At 40.2% G+C, this 21403-nt stretch overlaps 2 protein-coding genes across 2 annotated transcripts; both read right to left on the bottom strand.

The window, feature by feature from the left end:
- Nucleotides 1–7920: 7920 nt before the first annotated feature.
- Nucleotides 7921–12552, bottom strand: itm2ca (integral membrane protein 2Ca). The gene is made up of 6 exons (XM_077722415.1): nt 12309–12552; nt 10341–10493; nt 10033–10221; nt 9639–9749; nt 9362–9512; nt 7921–8863 (listed from the first exon to the last, which is right to left on the bottom strand). The coding sequence occupies exons 1-6, from the start codon at nt 12390–12392 to the stop codon at nt 8778–8780; spliced, it is 774 nt and encodes a 257-aa protein (XP_077578541.1). The 5' UTR covers nt 12393–12552; the 3' UTR covers nt 7921–8777.
- A 2012-nt stretch (nt 12553–14564) lies between these two features.
- On the bottom strand, nt 14565–21188 carry cab39 (calcium binding protein 39). Its single transcript, XM_077722414.1, has 9 exons — nt 20965–21188; nt 17308–17463; nt 17030–17194; nt 16361–16479; nt 15981–16149; nt 15698–15757; nt 15403–15468; nt 15067–15210; nt 14565–14987 (listed from the first exon to the last, which is right to left on the bottom strand). The coding sequence occupies exons 2-9, from the start codon at nt 17419–17421 to the stop codon at nt 14799–14801; spliced, it is 1026 nt and encodes a 341-aa protein (XP_077578540.1). The 5' UTR covers nt 17422–17463; nt 20965–21188; the 3' UTR covers nt 14565–14798.
- Nucleotides 21189–21403: the final 215 nt, after the last annotated feature.

The raw sequence follows: 21403 nt of genomic DNA on the forward strand, positions 1-21403 counted from the left end.
TGGGAAAAAATAATAAAAAACAATTGTAAAAACCCAAATACACTCTACTTATGACTCCCAATAACAATATTGTTTTTTCATAGCATTCAATTAATTGCATGCTATTGACAACGACAAATGTCCCATTCATTTTAAATGAAAGAACAGACATCTTGCCAGGAAATGGACAACCCTGGGCGTCTAAATGCATTTTGATCGGGATGGTTGGCAGCGATCATCCGTGGCAACCAATGAGTGCAATGAGTGTTAATAATTTTACAATCTGTCATGTTTTGTATCCTTAAGCTCCTGTTTGAGTTGAAAAGCTAATTAGGAAACTAATTGCGGTAAAGCTTGGGATGGATGTCATAAATAAAGTTAAAGTGTGCTTCCTGACATGGGATTTCAATTCTAATAATAGCTTTTCTGAGTAGTTTAGTGTCCGCATAAGTGAAAACCCCTTTGACACATCCCAAATGTTGCCAATTGGTCCACCCTCCTTGGTGTGAATGTTTTATTTTCAATTAGGATGGGGTGAAAAAAAAAACATTAAAACAAAAAAATACAACAACAAAAAAACAAAAACAAAAAACTCTCTCAAGCCTTGTGTTGTAAATGACACATCTGTAACATAATAATTATTCAAAACATCACTCTTTGTCGGGTCATGCCGAGAGGGGCCAACAGGCGTCTGCACTTCAATAGACAGCCCGTCTAAGAGGCTCCGTGGGCGGCGTGCACTTTGAGTTTGCATGGGGTCGCTTGGAAGAACCATGCGGCAAGGACTCGGTGTCTTTTTACTCTGCAGGGGGCTACTTTCCCGGGGGGTTGATCACAGCCCCCGAGCTCCTCCTACATTGAGCCGCTTATACTAACCACTGGTGTTAGTATAAAAGTTGTTAAACTGGATTAAAAAGTGACTTTTTAAGTGTGGAGCGTTTGTATTTTCATATCAAGCGTTTGCTTGTTGTTACATCTAAGTGATCATTTACAGTTGAATACAAAAAGGGAAAAAAACTATTGATGTGTATTAATTTAGATTACTAACACTGACAATTGACATTTTTTTTCCAATTCACTGCTTTTGAGATACTTCTTTTTACATGCTAATGAGGTTTTCTACAAGAGTTTGTGTGGAAAGTTAATACATCAAATTTATGGGGTGTGTTTGGAAAGGGATCAGATTTGATCAAAATGTAAATGGAATGTCTTTATTAATTTTATTGCCCCCTATTGATACATATTTTTGAAAAAGTATAATTAATAAAATAAAGTTATTTTCTTGTTGTGGTGCTGTATTATAAACTTTAAATTGCACACTTTTCCCCAAGTGGATACAAAAAATGTATCATGCATTTTCTATATCTAATGGGGAAACTTGATTTCAATTTACCTAGGTTTTTAAATTTATTTTTAATCAGGTGTGGCTGTCAGAAATACATTACCTAGGTACCACACAAAATAATCTCATTCCAGGGCAATGTGGCACTTGAGTGGTTAACACATTGGCCTAAAATTTCAGAATTGAGGGGTCCAATCCCATTTTCAGTGTCTCAACTTTATTTAAAGTGAGACAATTTTAAAATTTGCATGCAGATTTGACCAACCACTAATAACATATAATGTAGTTCTTTATTTGCTGCAGCGACCCACTTTAAACGTATTTGTAACCAACGGTTTAAATCTAAATACTACAAAAGTTTTATTTAACAATATGCAGTACTATAGTTGTACTTTTAGTAATGATAAATATGCAAATTTGTGAACATATCTTGTTCAGATGTATTATTCCGGAATAGAACAGATAGAATGAAAATTATAACTTCTTTCTAAATAAAGTAATGTTTTATTCCAAAGGGGCATAATAAACAATAATAATAAAAATGTTTGCTTTTATATAAGAGCCTTTGGTTTTGAAGCCAATAATTCTAACCTAGTAATCATAGCAGTATTCTGAATGTTTGAGCATTAAATTTGGATGTTGAGACATTCATGTCGTAACCGCTTATCCTCACAAGGGTCTATTTTCGGAGGACACATGGTAAATGAAAACATCAGTAGACATTGACCAGATATCCTTCTGTAAAACTTCCTTAATTAAATACACAGGGATTACTTTTTTCTCCATTAACCTGCAAGTTTAATCATTTGTATTCAATATTCCCAAGATATTTTACTAACGTGGGCACGTCAATGTCCCAGTGCACAAAGCAAGGACATGCTTACGTTTGCATGCATGACCATGGCTCGGTTTGGTGGCACTTCTATTCTAGGCTGCAGGTGATGCCCTCCATGAGGAAATAGTTTAGGCTGTGTGTGTAATGAATGTATGGTCGTGGATGGCATGATAGGAATTCACACTGTCTTGACATCATTTCCAAAGGGGCATTGTGTGACAGTTGAATGAAAAAATAAATGTGAAGCTACGTATAAGATCAAGGTAGTCAAGAAATGTCTGTGTTTAGTCTTAGAGTCGAAGCAAAAGACGAGGTAGCTAACCAGGCCACCCAGCCTTGTTGACTTGGTGACTTGGCCATTAAGAAAATACGGCTCCAGTGACCTCTGGAAAACCCTTCACAACCATCGGAAACATCAGAGAACTGGCCCTCCACCGCCCGCGTGTCAGCGTGATGGAGAGAAGTGTGTGGGGAATGAGAAGATGAAGGAAAGAAACAGAGAAGGGGAAAAGTTAAGGGGTAGCAGAGAGTGCATTTTTATGAGCCAGCGCCTCTCTAGTTTCTGGGTCATCTGGCTGCACGGACATAAATTTGGAGCCCCTCCTTTGCTCGGCCTCGCATTTTCTCTCAACTGCCAAATGCACTCTCACGTGCGGCAGCTTGTTTATGAAGTTTTCCTGCAGAGTTCTCTTAGCGCCCCACAATACGAGCCGTTCTTCTTTCTTTATTCTTCTTGTATTTCCACACTTTTGGATATTGTCCTTCTTCTTTCCTTATAGTCGCGCTCTCCCTCTAGGCAACACTACTTCACTCTTAGGTTATTTTCCTCATCTCCCTCTCCACTTCCCCTGGCCTGCCGCTTATAGATGGAGATTAACAGGGGGAGCGCAGCACCATCCGTCCTCGTGACTGTTTGTTGTTAAGGAGATGGATGGAGGCTCCTTCTGCCAGCCCCACGCAGCCGCAATTACACCAGCCGCCATGATGGATGGCGGGGAGGCAAAGGGCGGAGGGAGAGAAGGAGATGGAGAGAAGCTGATAGAGAGAGGGGTATCTATCACGCCCCTTAATCTACCTGTCAGTGCACAGGCGTGGATGGAGGGGGGCGGCGGCTTTACCCCGAATGCCGCTCTCAAGTATATTTCTTTGGCCTTACTCGATTTGTTCCAACTCATTTTGGGAAGCTCAAGGCTAAGAAGACTCAGCTTATCGAATGGACCAATGTCTCCAATTGATTACTGTTCAGTGGTTATATATATCTTTTGTTTCAAAAGCATTATTGTAGTTTGCAAAACTTTCCTGTAGAATAGATGGTTCATTATAGAACTAGAGGATAGGTAAGCTTCAAAAGTTTTTATTCTTTTCATTTTTGGCTCTATATTATCCTAGATAATGAAGGTCCAGAGGCTTATTTTGATAAAGTATGGATATGGTAAAGATTTTCGAACAATATTATTTTTCTTTATATACGGGCAATTTATATTTGGCGGGCAGCCCGGTGAGGGTTCGATCCCATCCTCACTGAGTGGAGTTTGCATGTTCTCCCTGGGCTTGCGTAGGTTATTTTCCGGATGCTCCGGTTTCCTCCCTCATCCCAAAAACATGCAGGATAGGCTGCTTGAACACTAAATTTCCCATAAGTATGAGTGTCAGAGTGAATGGTTGTCCATCTCCTCATCACCTATTTATAAATTGGTCAAATGAATTAAATATATTAATTAAATAATTGGGGTGGCCAAATGCTTAGCGCATTGGTCTCACAGTTCTTAGGTCAATTGTGTTATCCCAGTTGGATCCTTACTGTGTTTGCAGGTCTGTAGTTAGCTGGGATAGGCTCCAGCATTCCTCGCGCCCATTTTGAGGATAAGTGGTTCAGAATATGACTTATCCTCAGATATGAGTTGTAGTCTGAAAAATATGGTACACACCCCAAAAAAAATCCTCACTGCACAACCCAATGAAACTACCGTAAGAAATGAGGATGGAGTAATGCATTGCTGGTCAACATCACTGCAAAATACATTAACTACAATAAACTACTGTTAAATCAATAACTATCTGGCAATGGCAACATCCATCATAAAATTAGTTGTTTTTTTTAACAGTTCATCTCTTTACTTACAAATATACACACACACACACACACATACACACTATCCACCTCCGCGTTTGCACCTGTGTGGTTACACCAATCTGTTAGAAACTATGAGCGATGGCCCACGAAGGCGAAAATGTGCATACAAATTATTCTAACGCTGCTAAAAAAATATTATGAAAAGCAATGTGGGGTCCCTTACGCCTCTGCTCTTCCTCCCCTTAGCATCATCATCATCTTCCTCCCTTACACTGCCTCATCTGTCCGGAGGGGAGAGCAATGGGACGGAGGGATTAATACTCTTCCGCTCAGCCAACCCTGGGAATGATGGATGGACAGATCCAGGAAGGGAAAGGAAGAAGACAGGAAGATTAAAGGAGAGAAGTCTGAAGGTTCATAAATCCAAAGTCGCAGACCTGGCCCACATCACACACTAATAAGATCTGCAAGGAATCCATGATGTTGGAGAGAGAGAGAAAGAGAGAGAGAGACAAAGGGGAAGAGAGGGAGATGGGGAGCAGCGTAATAGCATTAGATATAATCGAATCATGGCAATAAGATGTGAATGGATGAGTGTGAGAGCGGTGATTATGTAGAAGCAAGATGGTGGCGCCTTGATGAAGCTTTGAGGTGTGATGTGAGGTCGTCATCATTGGACAGTTGTCCTGGCCTTTAGCCTCAACTCAAACATTGCGCATTTTGCACCCCCTTGACTCCATTTTTGCTTTATTCATCCACATCAGTACACTGACAATGTTTCTAAAGATAAGATGCTTTGTTGCCATGCACTTGTTTGTAAATGTACAGTGCTTAAAGGCCTTTAGTTATGAGTCTTCTATGACTGTGTGTGGGGTCAATGTGATGTTAAGCGCCCACTGTAAAGTGGCTAAAGTGCAGTTCTGCAGCCGTGACCCGACTCAGATGAGATAAAGTGCTCAGTCACCTCCCACCTCTCGAGCAGCGAGCTTCCCCCCACTTCTAGACCCCCGAGTCCAAAAGGGCACATTTTTCATAGCCCAGCTGTCGGTAGGCCGTGATTGGTCGGCTCAGCAGACAGATAGCCGATAGGCTCTGATTAATAGTTGAGGCCCAAGAACTTCCTCATTGATCAACAGGACAGGCTGGAGGGCGGGGGGTTTAGGGGGGGCAATGAGTGGGGAGAGAAAAAGCATGCCTGTCACTCTGCAAGTGCTGGCTGATAACCATGATAGCATGGCTGTGTGTGCTTATTTATAAGCATAGATTAAGGAATGCAGGGAACGCTAAAATGTGAACAGCACAGGGAAAGAAAATTCACTTTTCCTTTCTTCTGCAATGTCTGATAGAATCGGAGTATGAATTGGACCCCACATTGCTTTTCATAATATATTATCAAGCTATCCAATCAGAAATATTGAGCTCTGTACTGCATATATGTTTTTTCTTTGCTTTAATTATCCTAGCTTAATACGTTCTATTTCAGAGTATTGTTTTCTTAAGGATTTTGTTGGGGGAGCATTTTTTTTCTTACTGTAGGGATGCGTTCCGTATGGTGTGTGTGGGGGTGTGAGGAGGTGTGTGCGTGTACTTTTGTGTACCTCCTGCTGTTCTGTCCAGCCTCCAGTTGATTGATGATCCTGGCTTCCATGGGGTCAGCAAGGTCATGACCTCCCACTTTTGACCCACTGCTGAGAAGCTCTCGCTCTCTCTTATTCTCCCTCGCTCTATTTCTCTCTCTCTATCACACACACACACACACACACACACACTCACACACACAGATGGGCTTAGGGCAACCGACACTCCATCATCTATCCTTTCTAATAAACAATTGTTCAGATTTATTTGCTTACAAAACACAATATTAATAGATTTACTATACCTCAACTGCAGAGCCTACATTCAGGCCCAATGGTTTGTGCACCAGCCTCATTGTTCTGACATTAAGGGTTCAATTCCAGGTTCAGTCCATCCTGTGTCAGGTTTGCATGTTCCCCCTGTTCTTGTATGAGTATTCTCCACGTAAGGTTTTCCTTGTACATCCTAAAATCATGCAGGGTAAGTGGTTCAGAAATTTAATTAAGTAATTAATAAGATGTAAGCATCTGCATTGAAGTTTATAATTGCAATGACGATTTTTACTATTGCACTGCCTACCACAACCATTAAATCATAAAACAATGGGATCCTTCCAAACAGCAAAGACAGCTGAGATTTGAATATTGCGACGATCTCCGAATTTTTCTAAGATTTATATGTCGCTTTACAGCTTTACAATTTGAATTAGGCATCAGTTCACATACGGTATATGTCTCTTGATTGCAGCTTACAAAGTGCCTATGTTAACTAAGCTGGAAAGGACTTGCTTGCAGTGTATGGAGCGAAGAAATACAGTCTTCGTTTATATAAGTAGTGCATATTCTTTTTGATTTATCGCATTTTGTAAATAAACTGGCCAGAGTGAGATTGTATTTTTGGTCTCCTAATTAGAATTGTGGTGTACGTGGCTTGAAGCACACCATCAAGTGCTTTCCTCTCTTCCAATAACGTGATGGCAATAATTTCGTGGTCCACCAGTCCCATGCAATTATATTTTTGGTTTATTCAACCAACAGAATTACCAGTAAATATGAAATATTGATTTAGGGCACTTCTTTAATTGTGTATTAAAATAAATAATTTATAAATGTAACATTTTCAGGAATGGGAGAGTCTCATTTAAGTGTGCACTTGTCAGCATTTTGTCCAGACAGAACAGCTTGCTTGTGTGTCTGGGTGCGGTTGCTTGATTGACATCAATATGTAGCTCAACAGTGACGTCTGCTGGTCAAGTAAAGTATTGCCCAATTCAGTCACATTTTTAAAGAATTGTGCAGTTTATACATATACAAACAAAAAATATTCGTCCTTCTGTAAAAAATGTTAAATTGTTTTTCAAAACCCAACCCCAATTTCCCTCAGTGGATACCTATCCGGGCAATTTACCCCCTTCAAAAAATGACTAAAAACACTAATCCATCTTCTGAACCACTTTATCCGCACAACAATCACGGGGGTGCTGGAGACTTACCCTGCTAACAACGGCAAGGACGAGGGTCACACGCTTACACTCATATCTAGGAGTAATTTGGTGTTCATCCAGCCTACCAATAATGTTGTTTTGTGATGTGGGAAGAAACAGGAGCACCTAGGAAAAACCTACACAGGCACGGGGCATCATGCAAAACATAGGAAGGTCAGAACCCACCTGTGATTGAACTCTCGAGGTCAAAGATTATTTTTTAAAATGTGATGTCAACCACTCAGGTGGACTTAAACAGGACTTTGTGTCCCTCAAGTCTGAAGCAAACATGGACAATCAATTCAGTTCAGTTACTAAATGTCATATACTATCTGGAAAGAACTCACAGTAAAGAAAGGCATTGGGATTTTTAGAATAACGTTGATGACTCACCTGTAAAAGGCTTTCTTTGTTTGATGTTCATCATATATACTTACATTCTATTAACAGAAGGAAGTGCTGCATTGTCTCTGGGGGGAAAGGGAAGTAAATGATGTAGTGTGACATGTTAATTATCAGCAGTGCCAGGAACATTTGTCGCTCTAGTTTCAAATATAGAGCTGCTTAATCATTGCATATGATTCCGATACAGTTCTTAAACATTCAGGTCAAGAATATACAAACCAAAATTAGACTTTTTGAGCTTTATTCACAGACAAGATTCGATAAGCAGATAATATATTTACAGAAAAAAAGAATTGACTTAACATGAAATAATATGCACCCATCTGTTATAGTATTAATAACATTAGTCCAGGTTTTGAGTTTGGACTAAGGCCTTATAGATATTATAAAAGATTATTCATCTAACAACTAAAACATGCAAGGGAGGGGGAAACTGTTACAACATACTATTAAATGGTTGATAAATGCATTATTTTCAATATATTACATAAAAAATGATGGGCATTTATTATATTCATGGCTTTTGACTTCTTTGAGGGTGGAGGGAGGCCACACCCAATAATGCCCTGCGATGTTATTTTTGTTACATAGTTCCGCTTTTACTAACAAAGAGAAAATGGCACAAGTAGGGAGCAAAAAAATCCAAGCAAATAGTCATCAGTAGTTTTGAGTACATAGAGATAAAGAAGCGATGTGATGATGAAAGAAGAATTTCACATTTTATACCTCTAAACACTCAGATGTCTCCAGACTAGGAGAAGAAAGAAAGGTCACTTTGACAACACAAGGAGAGGAAAGTCATCTCCCCTAAAGACAGTAACCAAGGTAGAACTCTCACAGGGCAGAAGCCAAAAGGCTTGGCTACGTTAAAATCCCGTGAGAGAACCTGCATTTTATTGCATCATATGTTAGCACGGATAATTGCAAGAGGGGAAAAAAAGCAGGAGGCGGAGATATAACGTCAAATGCGGGGGGTAAAGTGCAACAGGACAGATCCACAGGGTGCTACAGTAGCTGGGGAGGTGACGAGGGATGTGCCCAAGGTTGGTTGGCATGACACCTGTGAGCATCTTGTTCACATTTAATCGCAGATAACCGTCTCTACCACAAATGTATTCTCAAAGTGACGAATGCGGTGACAGTCTTGTGCCTCTCGCTTGGTGAGGCCTGAGAGAGAAAAGTGGTGGGAAACACCAAAATTCAAAAAATACGATCACAATTCAAAATGGAGCCAATGACTCCTGCGTACATATTGACATTGTGATCACCTATCTTAACCCATTGACTGGCTGAAGCATATTTTTGTGAAAATAAAAAAAAAACATACAAAAATGCACTAGTATGAATAATCACTCTGCCATGAATGCGGACAAGTATTTTTTGGACGTTTTACGGCTTTTAAACTCCAAAAAGTTTTCATTTCTCAAGAAAATAAATATATATATATATATATATATATATATATATATATATATATATATATATATATATATATATATATATATATATATATATATATGAATTATATCAGAAAGCTAATGTTGGTAGATTTGCATAGGAAATAGTTTCCACAAAATCAAAAAAATAAGCAAAAGAAAGACTTTGAACCATCATGTTTTATACGTAAAATTCATAGCATAAATCCTCAAAGGGATAAGTACTCACGTCTGCGGGAGAGCCGGCGATTCAGGCGGTATGTGTCCTTCCCATTGCAAAGGCGGTAGATGAAAGGCCCCAGCTGACGCATGTTGTGCACTTTGCCGGTAACCACCATTTCTTCGTGGATTATGTAGGTCTGAGGCAAGTATGTGCCTTTCTACAAGACCCCAAATCATAGAGTAAGGATTAGTGTCTGGACTGACTGTTCCCACTCGTTCATTTAAATGTGAGTAACCTAGGAGTCTACCTATTGACATTGGCATCAAAATAGTTTTTGGCTTACCTTGACATTGATGAGCAGCTCCCACAGGTTACGCGGGGGCATCACAATGGTGGTGTTTAACTCAATCACGTAGCACTTGTCCAGAGCAATATCATGGTAAGCGGTTAATCCCTGCAAAACACAGCTGCTTACAACAAATGACAATAAAACAATAAATACCTAAAGATTGCTTACAAAAGCTTCATATTTTAGTAATGCTGGCAATGGGCCACTAGTAATAAATATTCACAAATTTTATCCTCAAAATGGGGAGAATTCTAACAATTCTAAGACAAAGTTGAAAATATTTGTAACACTTCTTAATAGAAATGACAGTGAAAGCTCCAATTTCAAGGCTTTTGGAAAATAGCCATTATTAAAATGAATTCATAGTGCAAATCAAATGTCAGCTTACTCTGTGGAAATCATGGATTATATCAGCAGGATCGCTTCCTCCAAAATGAGGCACAGGAACAGTTATCTTCTCGTAGTTATCAGCCAAGTATATGCCCACGTTTTCCGCCAGCTCTTGTCGCCCACGCAGTGGTGCGTACACAGAGTCCTCGTAAACCACCTTGCAATGGAACATGTTCTCCTCTGGGGCCTGTTTTCAACCACATGAATGGCAGGAAAAAGTCGTGAAAGGTTGATTTTCATTTGAAAATCCAGTTTCCTTTTCCTAATGCATGTTGCTCAATAACAACAGATTAAATGGTAACTTACATGAGGTATAAAATAGTAGCGGTACACGTAGATGGAGGCGAAAACCAGACCGGCCATGAAGACAACCAGGCCAAATGTCAGGCAGCATAGCCCATTAAGAGGTGACTTCTTGGGACGCAATGGTAGTACAAGCTCATCCTCCTCCTCCTCCTCCTGGAAATACAACATACAGCACAAGATACGATACACATAAAAAAAGTGCATCCGTTAACAGTACATATAAAACATAAACAGGGCCGTAGTTTGCCAATGTCTGGGTTGGAAGAATATATTCATTTACAGTTGGTATTTTTAGACTGCTTGAAGATAATCCCGAGAGACTATATCATACTAACAAGAGTTTCTAATATTTCCCTCTTCTAATGCGACAAAATGCACTTATTTTAGCCTATCTATTGTTACTCCTGTTGCAAGGATCTTGGGAAATGAAGCAAGTACTTGGCGGAGAGAAAGCAGCCAGCCTCAAGCATGGACGCCTCCAGTCTCGCAGGCCATCTGCCTTCCCATCCATTGTTGGCGAAGTGTCACTATGTAGTAGCTAGCTCTGCGCTTGTAATGATGACTAAGAAATAATACTGCGGAAGTTCTGCTGGTGTAGAGCAATATAAAGTAATAGACAGTCAGTCCAGATAGTGTAAATGAATTTAACGCTAGTTATTTTTGCTTTGTATTCGAAAAAAAAACACCAATAAAAACAAACACGGGGTAGGGGGCTTTCTAAATATGACATTATAGTAATTTATTCATTTTCTGAACTGCTTATCCTCACAAGGGTCGCGTTGGGTGCTTGAGTTTATCCCAGCCAATTACCAGGTGGTGGACACCCAAAATCAGTGGCCAGCACGTCGGCCTCACAGTTCTGGGTTCGAACCCAAGTCGGTCCTCCTGTGTGGAGTTTGCATCTTCGCCCCGGGCCTGTGTGGGTTTTCTTTGGGTACTCTGGTTTCCTCCCACATTGCAAACACGGGTTTGGCTGTTTGAACACTCAAAATTGCCCACAGGTATGAATGTGAGCGTAAAAAGTCAGTTCGGATGGGCTCCAGCACCCCCCGTGACTCTTGTGAGGATAGGCAGTTCATAAAATGAATGAATGAATGAATATTTCATATGTAAATAAATAATGATTAGTCATGGAAAAATAATCTAACTGAGACCTGGTACACTAGAACCATAGAAAATGTTAATATACTGTGGCTTATTGGAGCCCAAAATTGAGGTCCACTTACAAGTCTAAGGACCCAAAAATAGTCACTTGGCATGAAGGATTAAAACTGGTTTCTCCACTCTGAATAGGAACATTTGGACAGTCTGGGCGCGTGAGAACAAGGACACAACTGTGCAAGTGTTAACACATTCTGCTACCCGCAGTACCTTTGTGTACTCTCATCCCACAGAGATGGAGATTTGGGATTTCACACCAGCTGAGAGTGTGACACGCCACGAGGCCCCCTCATCTCCCCCGACGCTTGGCACATTCGCAAAAAAGACCCACAAAAAAATAATATTTACCGTCCATCGGGACCTTGCATTGTGAGACGGAAATGTGACGACAACAAACTGACGACATCCTTCCATGAACACTTTAATTATGATCCTGCATACAGATGCATCTGCCATCTTGGCAGAAAAACACTGCTGCATTTCTGCTACCACATTGTAGTGGCAGTTTTATAGGTTATTTACAGGGCAATCTTTGCAAACCAGGTTAGACTGTAATTCATAAATGTATAAAAGGAACCGTAGTGTTCTTAATTCAGCATGTTATTGCGAGAAGAATAAAATACGGTAAATGAAATGAAGCGCATTGTTCAGAAGAAGCCGTGACAACCGAGATATGTTTTGTTTTCAAGCAAATGGCGATCGAGTGTCGTGTCAAGCTCCGATTTAGGTGAGGGAAAACATTCATAACAAAGAAAACATAATCCAAAAGAGCAGAACTGAATCCCGATTACATGAATTCGAACTCACCATCGGATGGGGAATGAGGATTTCGCCTTTGCCGACATCGTTCTCTTTCTGCCCCGTGACAGGCTGGAAAGTGATCTTCACCATCTTTCGTTGTGTTTTGTATGACAAGACTGCTTTTGTCTTTGCGCTTGTTCAGGAGCTTGAGCGCGTTGAGATCCTGTCCGCAAACCTTCAACCTTTAGGACGCGCCAACCTCACTCACCCGCGTCTTGCTGTTGCTCTCTCCACCGGAAGTGGGCGGTTCCTTTTCATTCTGAACTCACCCCTGCTGGTGATCATTTTTTTTAGTCCAATGCAGTTTAGGCTTGCTGGAAAATAACATGTCAAACATTTTTGTCATTTTATGAACCGCTTCATCCTCACAAGGGTCACAGGTGGTGCTGGAGCCTATCCCAGCTGACTCCAGGCCAGAGATGGGGACAACCATTGCAGGACATGAAGAGACAGACAAATATTCACACTCACACTCATACCTAAGGGTAATTTAGTGTCCAGCCAGCCTACCATATACATGTCTTTGGAATATGGGAGGAAAGCACAATACACATTGGAAACCCACAAAGGCCCATGTAAACTCCACAGAGCTGGATTTGAACCCGGGACCCCAGAATTGTGATGCTGAGGCTCCAGCCACTCAACCACCTTGTCAAATCAAACATGAGACATTTTATTAATCTCCCAATGATCAAATAATTTCTACATACTACTTACTATAAGGGACAAAAAAAATCTTGTTGCAGAGTGCCTTACTTGTCACTGGCTGAGTTTTGGATAGAAAGATACTGGGAGCAAAGAAAGGAAAAAAAGGCATTTGATTTATTTCAAACTTTTATTTCGTTTTATCATTCGGCTCAGGAACTTTGACACTTCTGAAAGCACCCGCAGGTTGAACGCTCAAGTTGGTTTCAAAAGCTGCATACAAGTAGAGTTCAATGCGACGTTTCAAAGATGTAGAATGAACAATTCCAGTACAACACCATTAGTACAGCATCATGCACAGCCAGTTTAGGAACATGCATGTTCAATGTGCATGGAGGAGCTGGACTCTGAGCAGTGCTGTGGCCTGCCCTATTCTTCTCCTTACTTGTTTGAATCTCTAAATATAGTTTCCATTATGTGGACTACGTCAACTCACAGCAAATCTGTTCATAAGTTGGTCTAAGTACCACAAGGGCAAACCATAATGCCCAAAGTAAACTCCTAGCCACAAATATGTAGCATTATTGTACTGGAATTATATCCCATTAAACGACTCCAAAGTAAAGTGGGATTAGGAAAGCTACCAAAGTTCTGCTAAGTTTATCACAAAAGCACTTCCCAAGAAATAAGTCAATAACTCACTTAGGATGAGGTGAATAGAAATTGTTCATATTTAGAGGTGAGGATGCATTGATGTCCTCCTTTTCAATTCGCAGTTAAGTAACTAAGCAGGCAAATGGCTTTTCCTTGAATGCTCTACTGATCTCAACCTTTCTTTCCTACCCAGAAGTAATGTTAGAACCACCCAACCAGCAAGGTAATGACAAAACAGAACAACAGACAACCCTTTTGATATTTAAGTTAGGTAATAGAAACCCAGCAATCATTTCAGCAGTAAAACATAAAAACAATGACACCTCTTTCTCTCTCTCTCGCTTCAGAAATTTCATTACCATTCACCAGAAACTTTACATTTAAGGTAAATACAAATACTAATATATTCCTATGTTAAGGTTACCCCCCTCCCCCCCAAAAAAGGCATATGTACATATTCTCCCTGTCCAAGAAAAGGGAGGAAGGACTTTGGGGCTTTCACTAGATGCATCTCTCTCCATTCACTCGTGTGTGTATATTCAGTGCTGGGTCATTTAACAACGCACACTTGTTTCACGGCATCCGAATTCTCCCCACACATCGGATTGAATAAAGGCATAGATGCATATGCATGTCAGTCGAACCACTGAGCATGGCAGCCAAGCCGCCGGCCGGTCCGCAGCAGGGCCGGGCCGTCATGGGGTACAGACTGTCACCTCCCAAGGCATGCAGCAAACACCGCCATATTTCTCGTACCATTTCCATTGCAAAGCTTTGAGGCAATATCTTTCAAAGTGTGTAACGAGTGTTCAGTAGGACTGAAATTTTGACTACCCGGGTGTGTTTCAAGTGATAAGTTTGCATTTAGAGTTCGCTGATATTTGTTAATGAAGGACGAGTGTGTCATTGGACCGTATGTGGTTATAGGGCAAATGAAAGCAACAGCATCTACTGTTTTTAAAAAAAAAAAAAAAAAAAAGTAAGGATGGGGGCAGGGGAATGTAAAAACAATGTCATCAAAGTCCTGGAGATTGGCCGACAACTGAAATGCTTGTTTTTTGTAGCTTGTTTCCCTGTAACATGTTCAGAAACCAGAACAGGAGCAGCTGATGGATCCATTAAGCAGGTATTAGGCGGTCAAGAAATGATAACCCCCCCCCCCCTAGACCCTCCCATCCGTGTCCTAGGTATCCTGCCTCAGGCCTCTTGTGGGGCGGGCCTCTTGAGGTCCCGGATTTGTTTGACCAGGTAGGTCTTTTCATCATTGAACTGTTCGTCCTCTGTTCTGTCATTCTGGAACTTGCTGAGGAACTCAATGAGCTTGGCTTGGTTCTTCAGTAAGATGTCCAGAATGGGTTGCGTCTTGTTGGGGTTGGCCACAAACACCTGGGTACGGGAGGAAGAAAACCACAAAGGTGGTGCTGTGTAAAGTAATAATAACATCTAGTGGTTATTAGTATTTTACCTTAAAAACATGGAACGCTTCAAATTGAATGTTGCGGCTCTTGTCGCGTAGCAAATTCATCATGAGCTTCAGATTTTCTGGTTTGCTGATGTATTTGGTCATGATGCTGAAGTTGTGCCGGTCAAGGAGTAACTCTCCTAGTAGCTGTTGTTTGGAGTGACAAATTGAATAACAATTTATACATTTTATGAAGAGGTTTACATACTGTAAGAAAAGACTGACGACAAGGATTGTTCATTCTGTGAACAAAGACTTGAAGGGTCTTTTATTAAGTAAAAAAATCAGTTAAGAAAGATATTAAACCTGTTCATTGTGGCTTATTTTCCATGCTCTTACCTTGAGAGACTGCCTTTTTGTCACGTAGTTTTCAGAGTGGAGTAACTTCTCATATTCGCTAAAGAACTGCAAGGTGAGAAATTGTATATGAGCTCAGTGAGGCAAGAAAGATATAATAGACAACTTGAGGCAGAATAAAAAGATAAAAGATGGATAAAAAAACTAAAACCATATAAGCAGCTACATAAAACTTGAAAAATACATCTGCAGATTTCCCTCAATAAAGATGCCTGGTATAATGTACTTGAATAAATAGCAGACACCATGGTAACGCAAACAAATGGGGCACACTTACTCTGTCATAATGTTGCTCAAGGAACTCTGCACTCAGTAGCTTGTGTCTTGTGAGGAGGTCCTACAATCAACATAGAAACATATTAAATTAAAATAAACACATTTGAACTGTACACACATCAAAATATCCGAAAAATCATCGACTTCAAACTAAGTTTAAATAAAGATAGGGCACTGTGGGACAGCTGCATTTATAGAAACGATCAAGAACTGTACATTGATTTTGTCAAGCTTTGTTGTGACAATCTTTAATAAATTCAACAATTTCACATGTAAAAACTTACTTTGAAAGTGGCAAATGCATCTGAGGCAATATCAAACGTGGACATCTCCACATATCTGAAGAAGTCATAAAATTGCTCTGACCACATTGTGATTTTGGCCAGGGGTTCATGTCGGATGCACTCTCTCAACATGATCCCACAGTTTAGGGCAATTTCTGGAGACTCGTATCTGCACAGCACAGCAACAGGCTCAATGAACACAGAATACTTGCACCACAAATTCATGTAAAGTACACAATGGATGAAAAACACTATCTATTGCAGGCTGAAGGCTGTTTTCTAATGGTTAACTGCTAATCTTTAATTCCGCAATTTATTAACCAGCGCTGTTACAAAAGAATCAGGCCCTAAAATGAATAGTGGAAGAAAATTTGCCCTACCCTTTTAGCAACATAAAAAGTATGTTCTGCTGGGTACAAAGGTACTCCACTGTCGGTGTCCGTGTACCAATCTGACGTCTCAAGATGTTGTTAAAGATCTGAGCCACATCTTTCTTGCCCTATGAGAAAAAAAATACACAATGACCTGATAAGACACTGTACAATAAAGACATTTTTATAACACTACCAAGATTGGAGTCAGGATTTAAGGTAACATGGTCACATATTTGTATCTGTTTTTTTCACAACAAGAAATGAAAGAATGTCAGCAAGTAATGGTGAAAAGGAAATAATCAGTAACAGATTTCACAACACAGACACTTCGGACATAACTTGCATGAACAAGAAGGAAGTGCAAAGATCGTTTCTGCTGTTGCGTGCGGCACAAACACAGGGATTGACTCGGATAATTGCCAACATTTTCCCAACGCCTTGACTTGACTCAACATATCATTTTCATGACAAAATGTCACGAGAAAATCATTTCGCAAGCAAACATTCCCACCCATTCATGTTATATGGCCTCTTCTGCCATCTAGCGGTGATATAAAATGACACAATGTCTAACTATAAAAGCAAGTGTTATTAGCTATCACTTACAAACACTTGCAGACACACTGTACATAGACAGGGGACTTGGCTTTCTCATGTTTACCAATAACGACTTACCTCAAAGTCAATAAGCTGCAGATCTGCTATCAGTGTGCTGAGCAAGCCGCTATTGTAGAGCTCTTGAGCGAGTTGGGCCACTGCTTCAGTCTGGGGTTCTTTCTCATTTGTCCCATAAAGGATTTCTTTCATGGCCACCAGACTCTTTGACACCTCTTCTGTGGCCTAAACATGTAAATGCATGTGAATAATTACTCAATAATAAATTAATGTAGTAAATATATGCGACTGGAAAAATTACCAAAGAAGAACAAGTGCAATAGTGAAATAAAGCCTACCTTTTCAGCCTTTTTGTCCGAGATATCGTGCTTTTCAAGCACCGTCATGCTGTCCTTGAGGTTCTTGACAATGTCAGTCGGCGACTTGTGGGACTTGCCAAAAGGGAACGGCATGGCGGTGGGTTACCACGAGAAACTGGGCAGTGTGTGGTCCACCTGAGTTTTTAGATATTAAGATGGAATGGAAGTTAGAGAGAGTTCCTTTAGTACATTAACCTCAACCTGGGTGATATGACAAAAATTCTTCCTGAGGGTAAATATAAAAATTGCTCCTTTGTTCCAGTGAACTAAAAATTGTTGTTCACAGTGTGTGGCAGTAAAACAAACAATTGGGCCAAAATTGCTTCTTTGGGCTCCAATATTAGTTCAAATTTGTAAAACTCATTTGAGGAAATAGCTGTTGAATTTTGAAAAATCAACTCTATTAAAAAATAGTAATGTTTAATGCCTATCACACATTAGGATCATTATCTGTCTTTTGTCTATGCCGATTTTAAACTGTTCGTTCTAATGAGAACGTTAAAGTAACCAGATTTGCATTCAAGGCTTTAAAATCTCAATCTCAATATTGCATGATATCAGTTGGTCTTTGACATAATTGATGCAATGTAGAATATTGTAAGCCACAATTTGATTTAAACTTGTCTGTTATAAAAGGAGAAATTCCAAAATTGCTCAATACTTTATTTTGAGATGTTGTCCTAAAGTTAAGAGCACTTAATTTTAGGACAATTTACTGGTGCAGCTGTTCAGAAAATGGTAAACCTCACCCATCCTTACTTGTGAACAACAGGGCTATTTAGAGAAGCTCCTATAATTTACCACTACGACACTTCCTATTTTCCAGCCAATTTTCTCTTGGAATGGGCCAAATGGTTGCTTTGAAACCTTTTGGTGTTGAAAAGAATTTGAAAATCCAATTCTCTTTGTATTTATAATTTACACAAAAAATAGTTCAATTTTGAGTTTGGAATACCACTTACAGTTTCCCATTAATTTAGCCGAAACAATATCTTCCTACTGAAACCTGAAGCATGTGACCAAAGATGCACAGAACAAACAGCTGTGACAACCATATCTCACACTTGCTGGTTCACTTTAGCTACAAAACAAGGTGTCTTATCTACATGGGCCTCTAACCCACCCAGTTACTTAAAACTCACTACAGAGAAAGGTTTTTCAGCAAATGACGCACGATGGCAACACATATCGTTATTGTAAAATGTTAAAAGCAGCTGATAGGTGACCAAAATAGATAATGTCAGTCAAGTCAGATAACAAACAATATGTTACATAAAAATTGCGTCAGAGCATGACTCATAAGAGTCGCAAAGTAAATGTACCGCCGTGCAGGATCACTGAGAATAGAAATGTGTGGATGACCACAATTCAATTAAGCATTTTTCAATGATTCATGAAGCTTTATATGTCATATACCGCCCCCAAATGTCAATAACATCCAGTAACACAACATAAAAGTAACTGAGAGAGTAAGTACCATAGAATAATGTCAACATGTCTAATTATTAACTGATTACTACTACTATTACTAACTATTGGTACTAGTGCATGATTTTAAGAATTAAGACTATATTGAACCTGAATAATTAGTTTTTTAATCAATATTAATAATGGGAATGATTGGGTTTTCTTTGGCTCTGTGAGGCTTGTGAGTGTTGCTGTTTGGTTAATGGGGCTTTTTAATAGAATAATGTGTTTTATTGTTTTCTTGGCTTCCGTTTGATCCAATTTGCAACCATTATAGTCAATGTGATTCATGGTCCAAAACGATACATATTTTTTCACCAGATGCAACCTTTTTTAATACGAATTGTAAGATTATCGTCAAAAAATGGAGTCACCATAACCGGACCAATGAAAGTGGATGATATATTGAGTAATTTAATTTTTCATATTAAAATAAATCCGGCTAAATGATGCAGTTTGGATGAATGCAAAAATAATGCTGTATGCTTTAATGTGTTTGATTGTTGCACGAGATGAGCATGGCTGAGAAATGTTGGTTTTTCACCAGGGAGGGCATTTAGAAAATAATAGTTTGCATGGAATGTGGCCTTTTCTATACGCAGCCAATAGTTTGCATGCAATGTGGTTGTTCCAATACATTGCCCAACTTATGTAATGTCATACGTTGACCTCGCATGAACCCTCGATAATATCCCAAGCGCTCAACTCGTCGACGTGATAGCTCGGACCCAAAGGTCGATGTATGCATCCGGTCTTGACACGTCAAAGGGCACAAATGCTGCACGGAAGTGTGCCATATCTGGTCTAACTCCAGGGTTCGAAAATTCTCAGGCACACCATGATTTATCATGGAAGCAAGGTGTGTTTTGTTGACTGTTACTTAAAATAAAGTGGTTCATTTCTTTTCACTTGTTGCGTGGCAATAAAACCAAATCAATGTTCATATTACAATACAAAGGCTACAAGCATTGGTTTCAACAAGATTGGCCACGAGGTTGCTTAATGTCACATCGTTAATAATCTGGTTGCACCTCAAGTTTGCCAGGTGGTCAAATCCGTCTTTCACACAAGCTAATGCTTGTTAACATATCCCCAAGCAGCCATTCTGCTCCTGACCTGCTTCAGTAAGAGTGACGCAAATAGGAAGGCATCACATATGGCAGGTTCCATCAGCTGCTGCAATAACGGGTCATGTTAGAGTCATCAAACAGCAAACTTATTTACAAGAAGAAAGCACACCTTAGAGTAAAAAAAATCAAGTTATTTGGCCCAAATATGACTACACAAGCAATGCAAACCTGGAAACATCTGAATGAAAATTACTGTATTTGGACGTCCATCTTCGTCAGTGAGTCCATAACAATCCAATTTTCCGCCAACTGTATTGTAAACTGAACTGAAATGATAGATCCGAGAATTTTATTGTACGTGCAGCTCTGTGAAAAGGTTAATGAAAACAAAGGGGCTATAATAAATGAAAGCTAAGGGCCCATTTAGCAGCTGGGAACATGACGATGAGCACCTCCCATCTGGGTTCAGCCATGCCTGCTTTGTGATGGTCGACATCCTGCCAACTTCGCCTTCCATTGCCACAATCCATATTTATTCAACAAGTGGCAAAGACACAAACATCAATGACATTCATCCCAAAATATACCGATTCATTTGCGAGGCAATGCGGCCTATTGAGCTTCAATCACAGCTCATCAAACTGCTGGCTTAGGAGGGAGTGCGTGCGTATGTTGTAGCGTGTCGTCAAGGTGGGCAGGGTGCAGAGGGGGGTTTGACAGTCCGCCTGCTTTTATACCATTTTTACTCCTTGGACGTGAATAAAAACACTTGCAGTGTGGAAAAAATGCGTTGTGTTGGTTGATTCTGTTACCGTAGGCCAACCATTTAAGGGGGCGAGTTAGCATAGCATGCCTAGGCCTTTGCAAGGTCTCCACACGACAGCTTGCACAATCAAGCCCATGCTTGACTTCAACAACATTCCGCTCTAAAAAACTATGTCAAAACATCCCCGGCGTCATCAGATCGGATGTCAATATGATGTCAATTTGAAAGCGTGGAGCGATCTACCATGTCGGACTTCAGCTGTTAAGCAGCGTCGGCGTATAATAATAATAATGCATACAAATGTAAATAGTCAATACTGGAAGTGCAGATTACCTCGTGAATAGTGTTTTCACTTGGTTCCACCAATTCGTCACGTCGGTAAAAGGCAACGCAGGCCCTCCTCGGAACAAAACGTGCTTTGTTTTCCTGCGTAGTCGTCCCCCCTTGTTTGCACTGTAGATAGTTGTATATGCTCACTGGTTCCCCGGTGCTCCTGCTGTCTGGTAACATTAGCAGAACCGCCGCTGTCACCGTCCTCTGGCCGTCTGGTGCATTGCAACCTATGTGGACATTTAGCCGCTAGAGGGCGCACCGAACTAGTCACCAACATTGTAGCCACTTATAATAATAGATTGGTACTATTGAAAAAGATTGTTGTCAAAGTAGAAGAGGGCTGTCTAGTGACCTGTGTGCACTTTGCAGGTTCTCCCAGTGCATTTGTGGTTTTCCTTGGGGTACTCCAGTTTCCTCCCACATCACAAAAGATGCATAG

Source organism: Stigmatopora nigra, chromosome 8, assembly GCF_051989575.1.
Source record: "Stigmatopora nigra isolate UIUO_SnigA chromosome 8, RoL_Snig_1.1, whole genome shotgun sequence".
NCBI lineage: Eukaryota > Metazoa > Chordata > Actinopteri > Syngnathiformes > Syngnathidae > Stigmatopora > Stigmatopora nigra.

Bases quoted from the DNA above. Each gene is read 5' to 3' on its own strand.
- itm2ca (XM_077722415.1), bottom strand. From the start codon at position 12,392: ATGGTGAAGATCACTTTCCAGCCTGTCACGGGGCAGAAAGAGAACGAT. The intron at 10,494-12,308 runs GTGAGTTCGAAT...TTGTATTTCCAG, and splicing joins TCCTCATTCCCCATCCGATG to GAGGAGGAGGAGGAGGATGA. The intron at 9,513-9,638 runs GTAAGCCAAAAA...GGGGTCTTGTAG, and splicing joins AGCTGCTCATCAATGTCAAG to AAAGGCACATACTTGCCTCA.
- cab39 (XM_077722414.1), bottom strand. From the start codon at position 17,421: ATGCCGTTCCCTTTTGGCAAGTCCCACAAGTCGCCGACTGACATTGTC. The intron at 17,195-17,307 runs GTAGGCTTTATT...TTACATGTTTAG, and splicing joins CGGACAAAAAGGCTGAAAAG to GCCACAGAAGAGGTGTCAAA. The intron at 15,469-15,697 runs GTAAGTGTGCCC...CTCACCTTGCAG, and splicing joins TTGAGCAACATTATGACAGA to TTCTTTAGCGAATATGAGAA.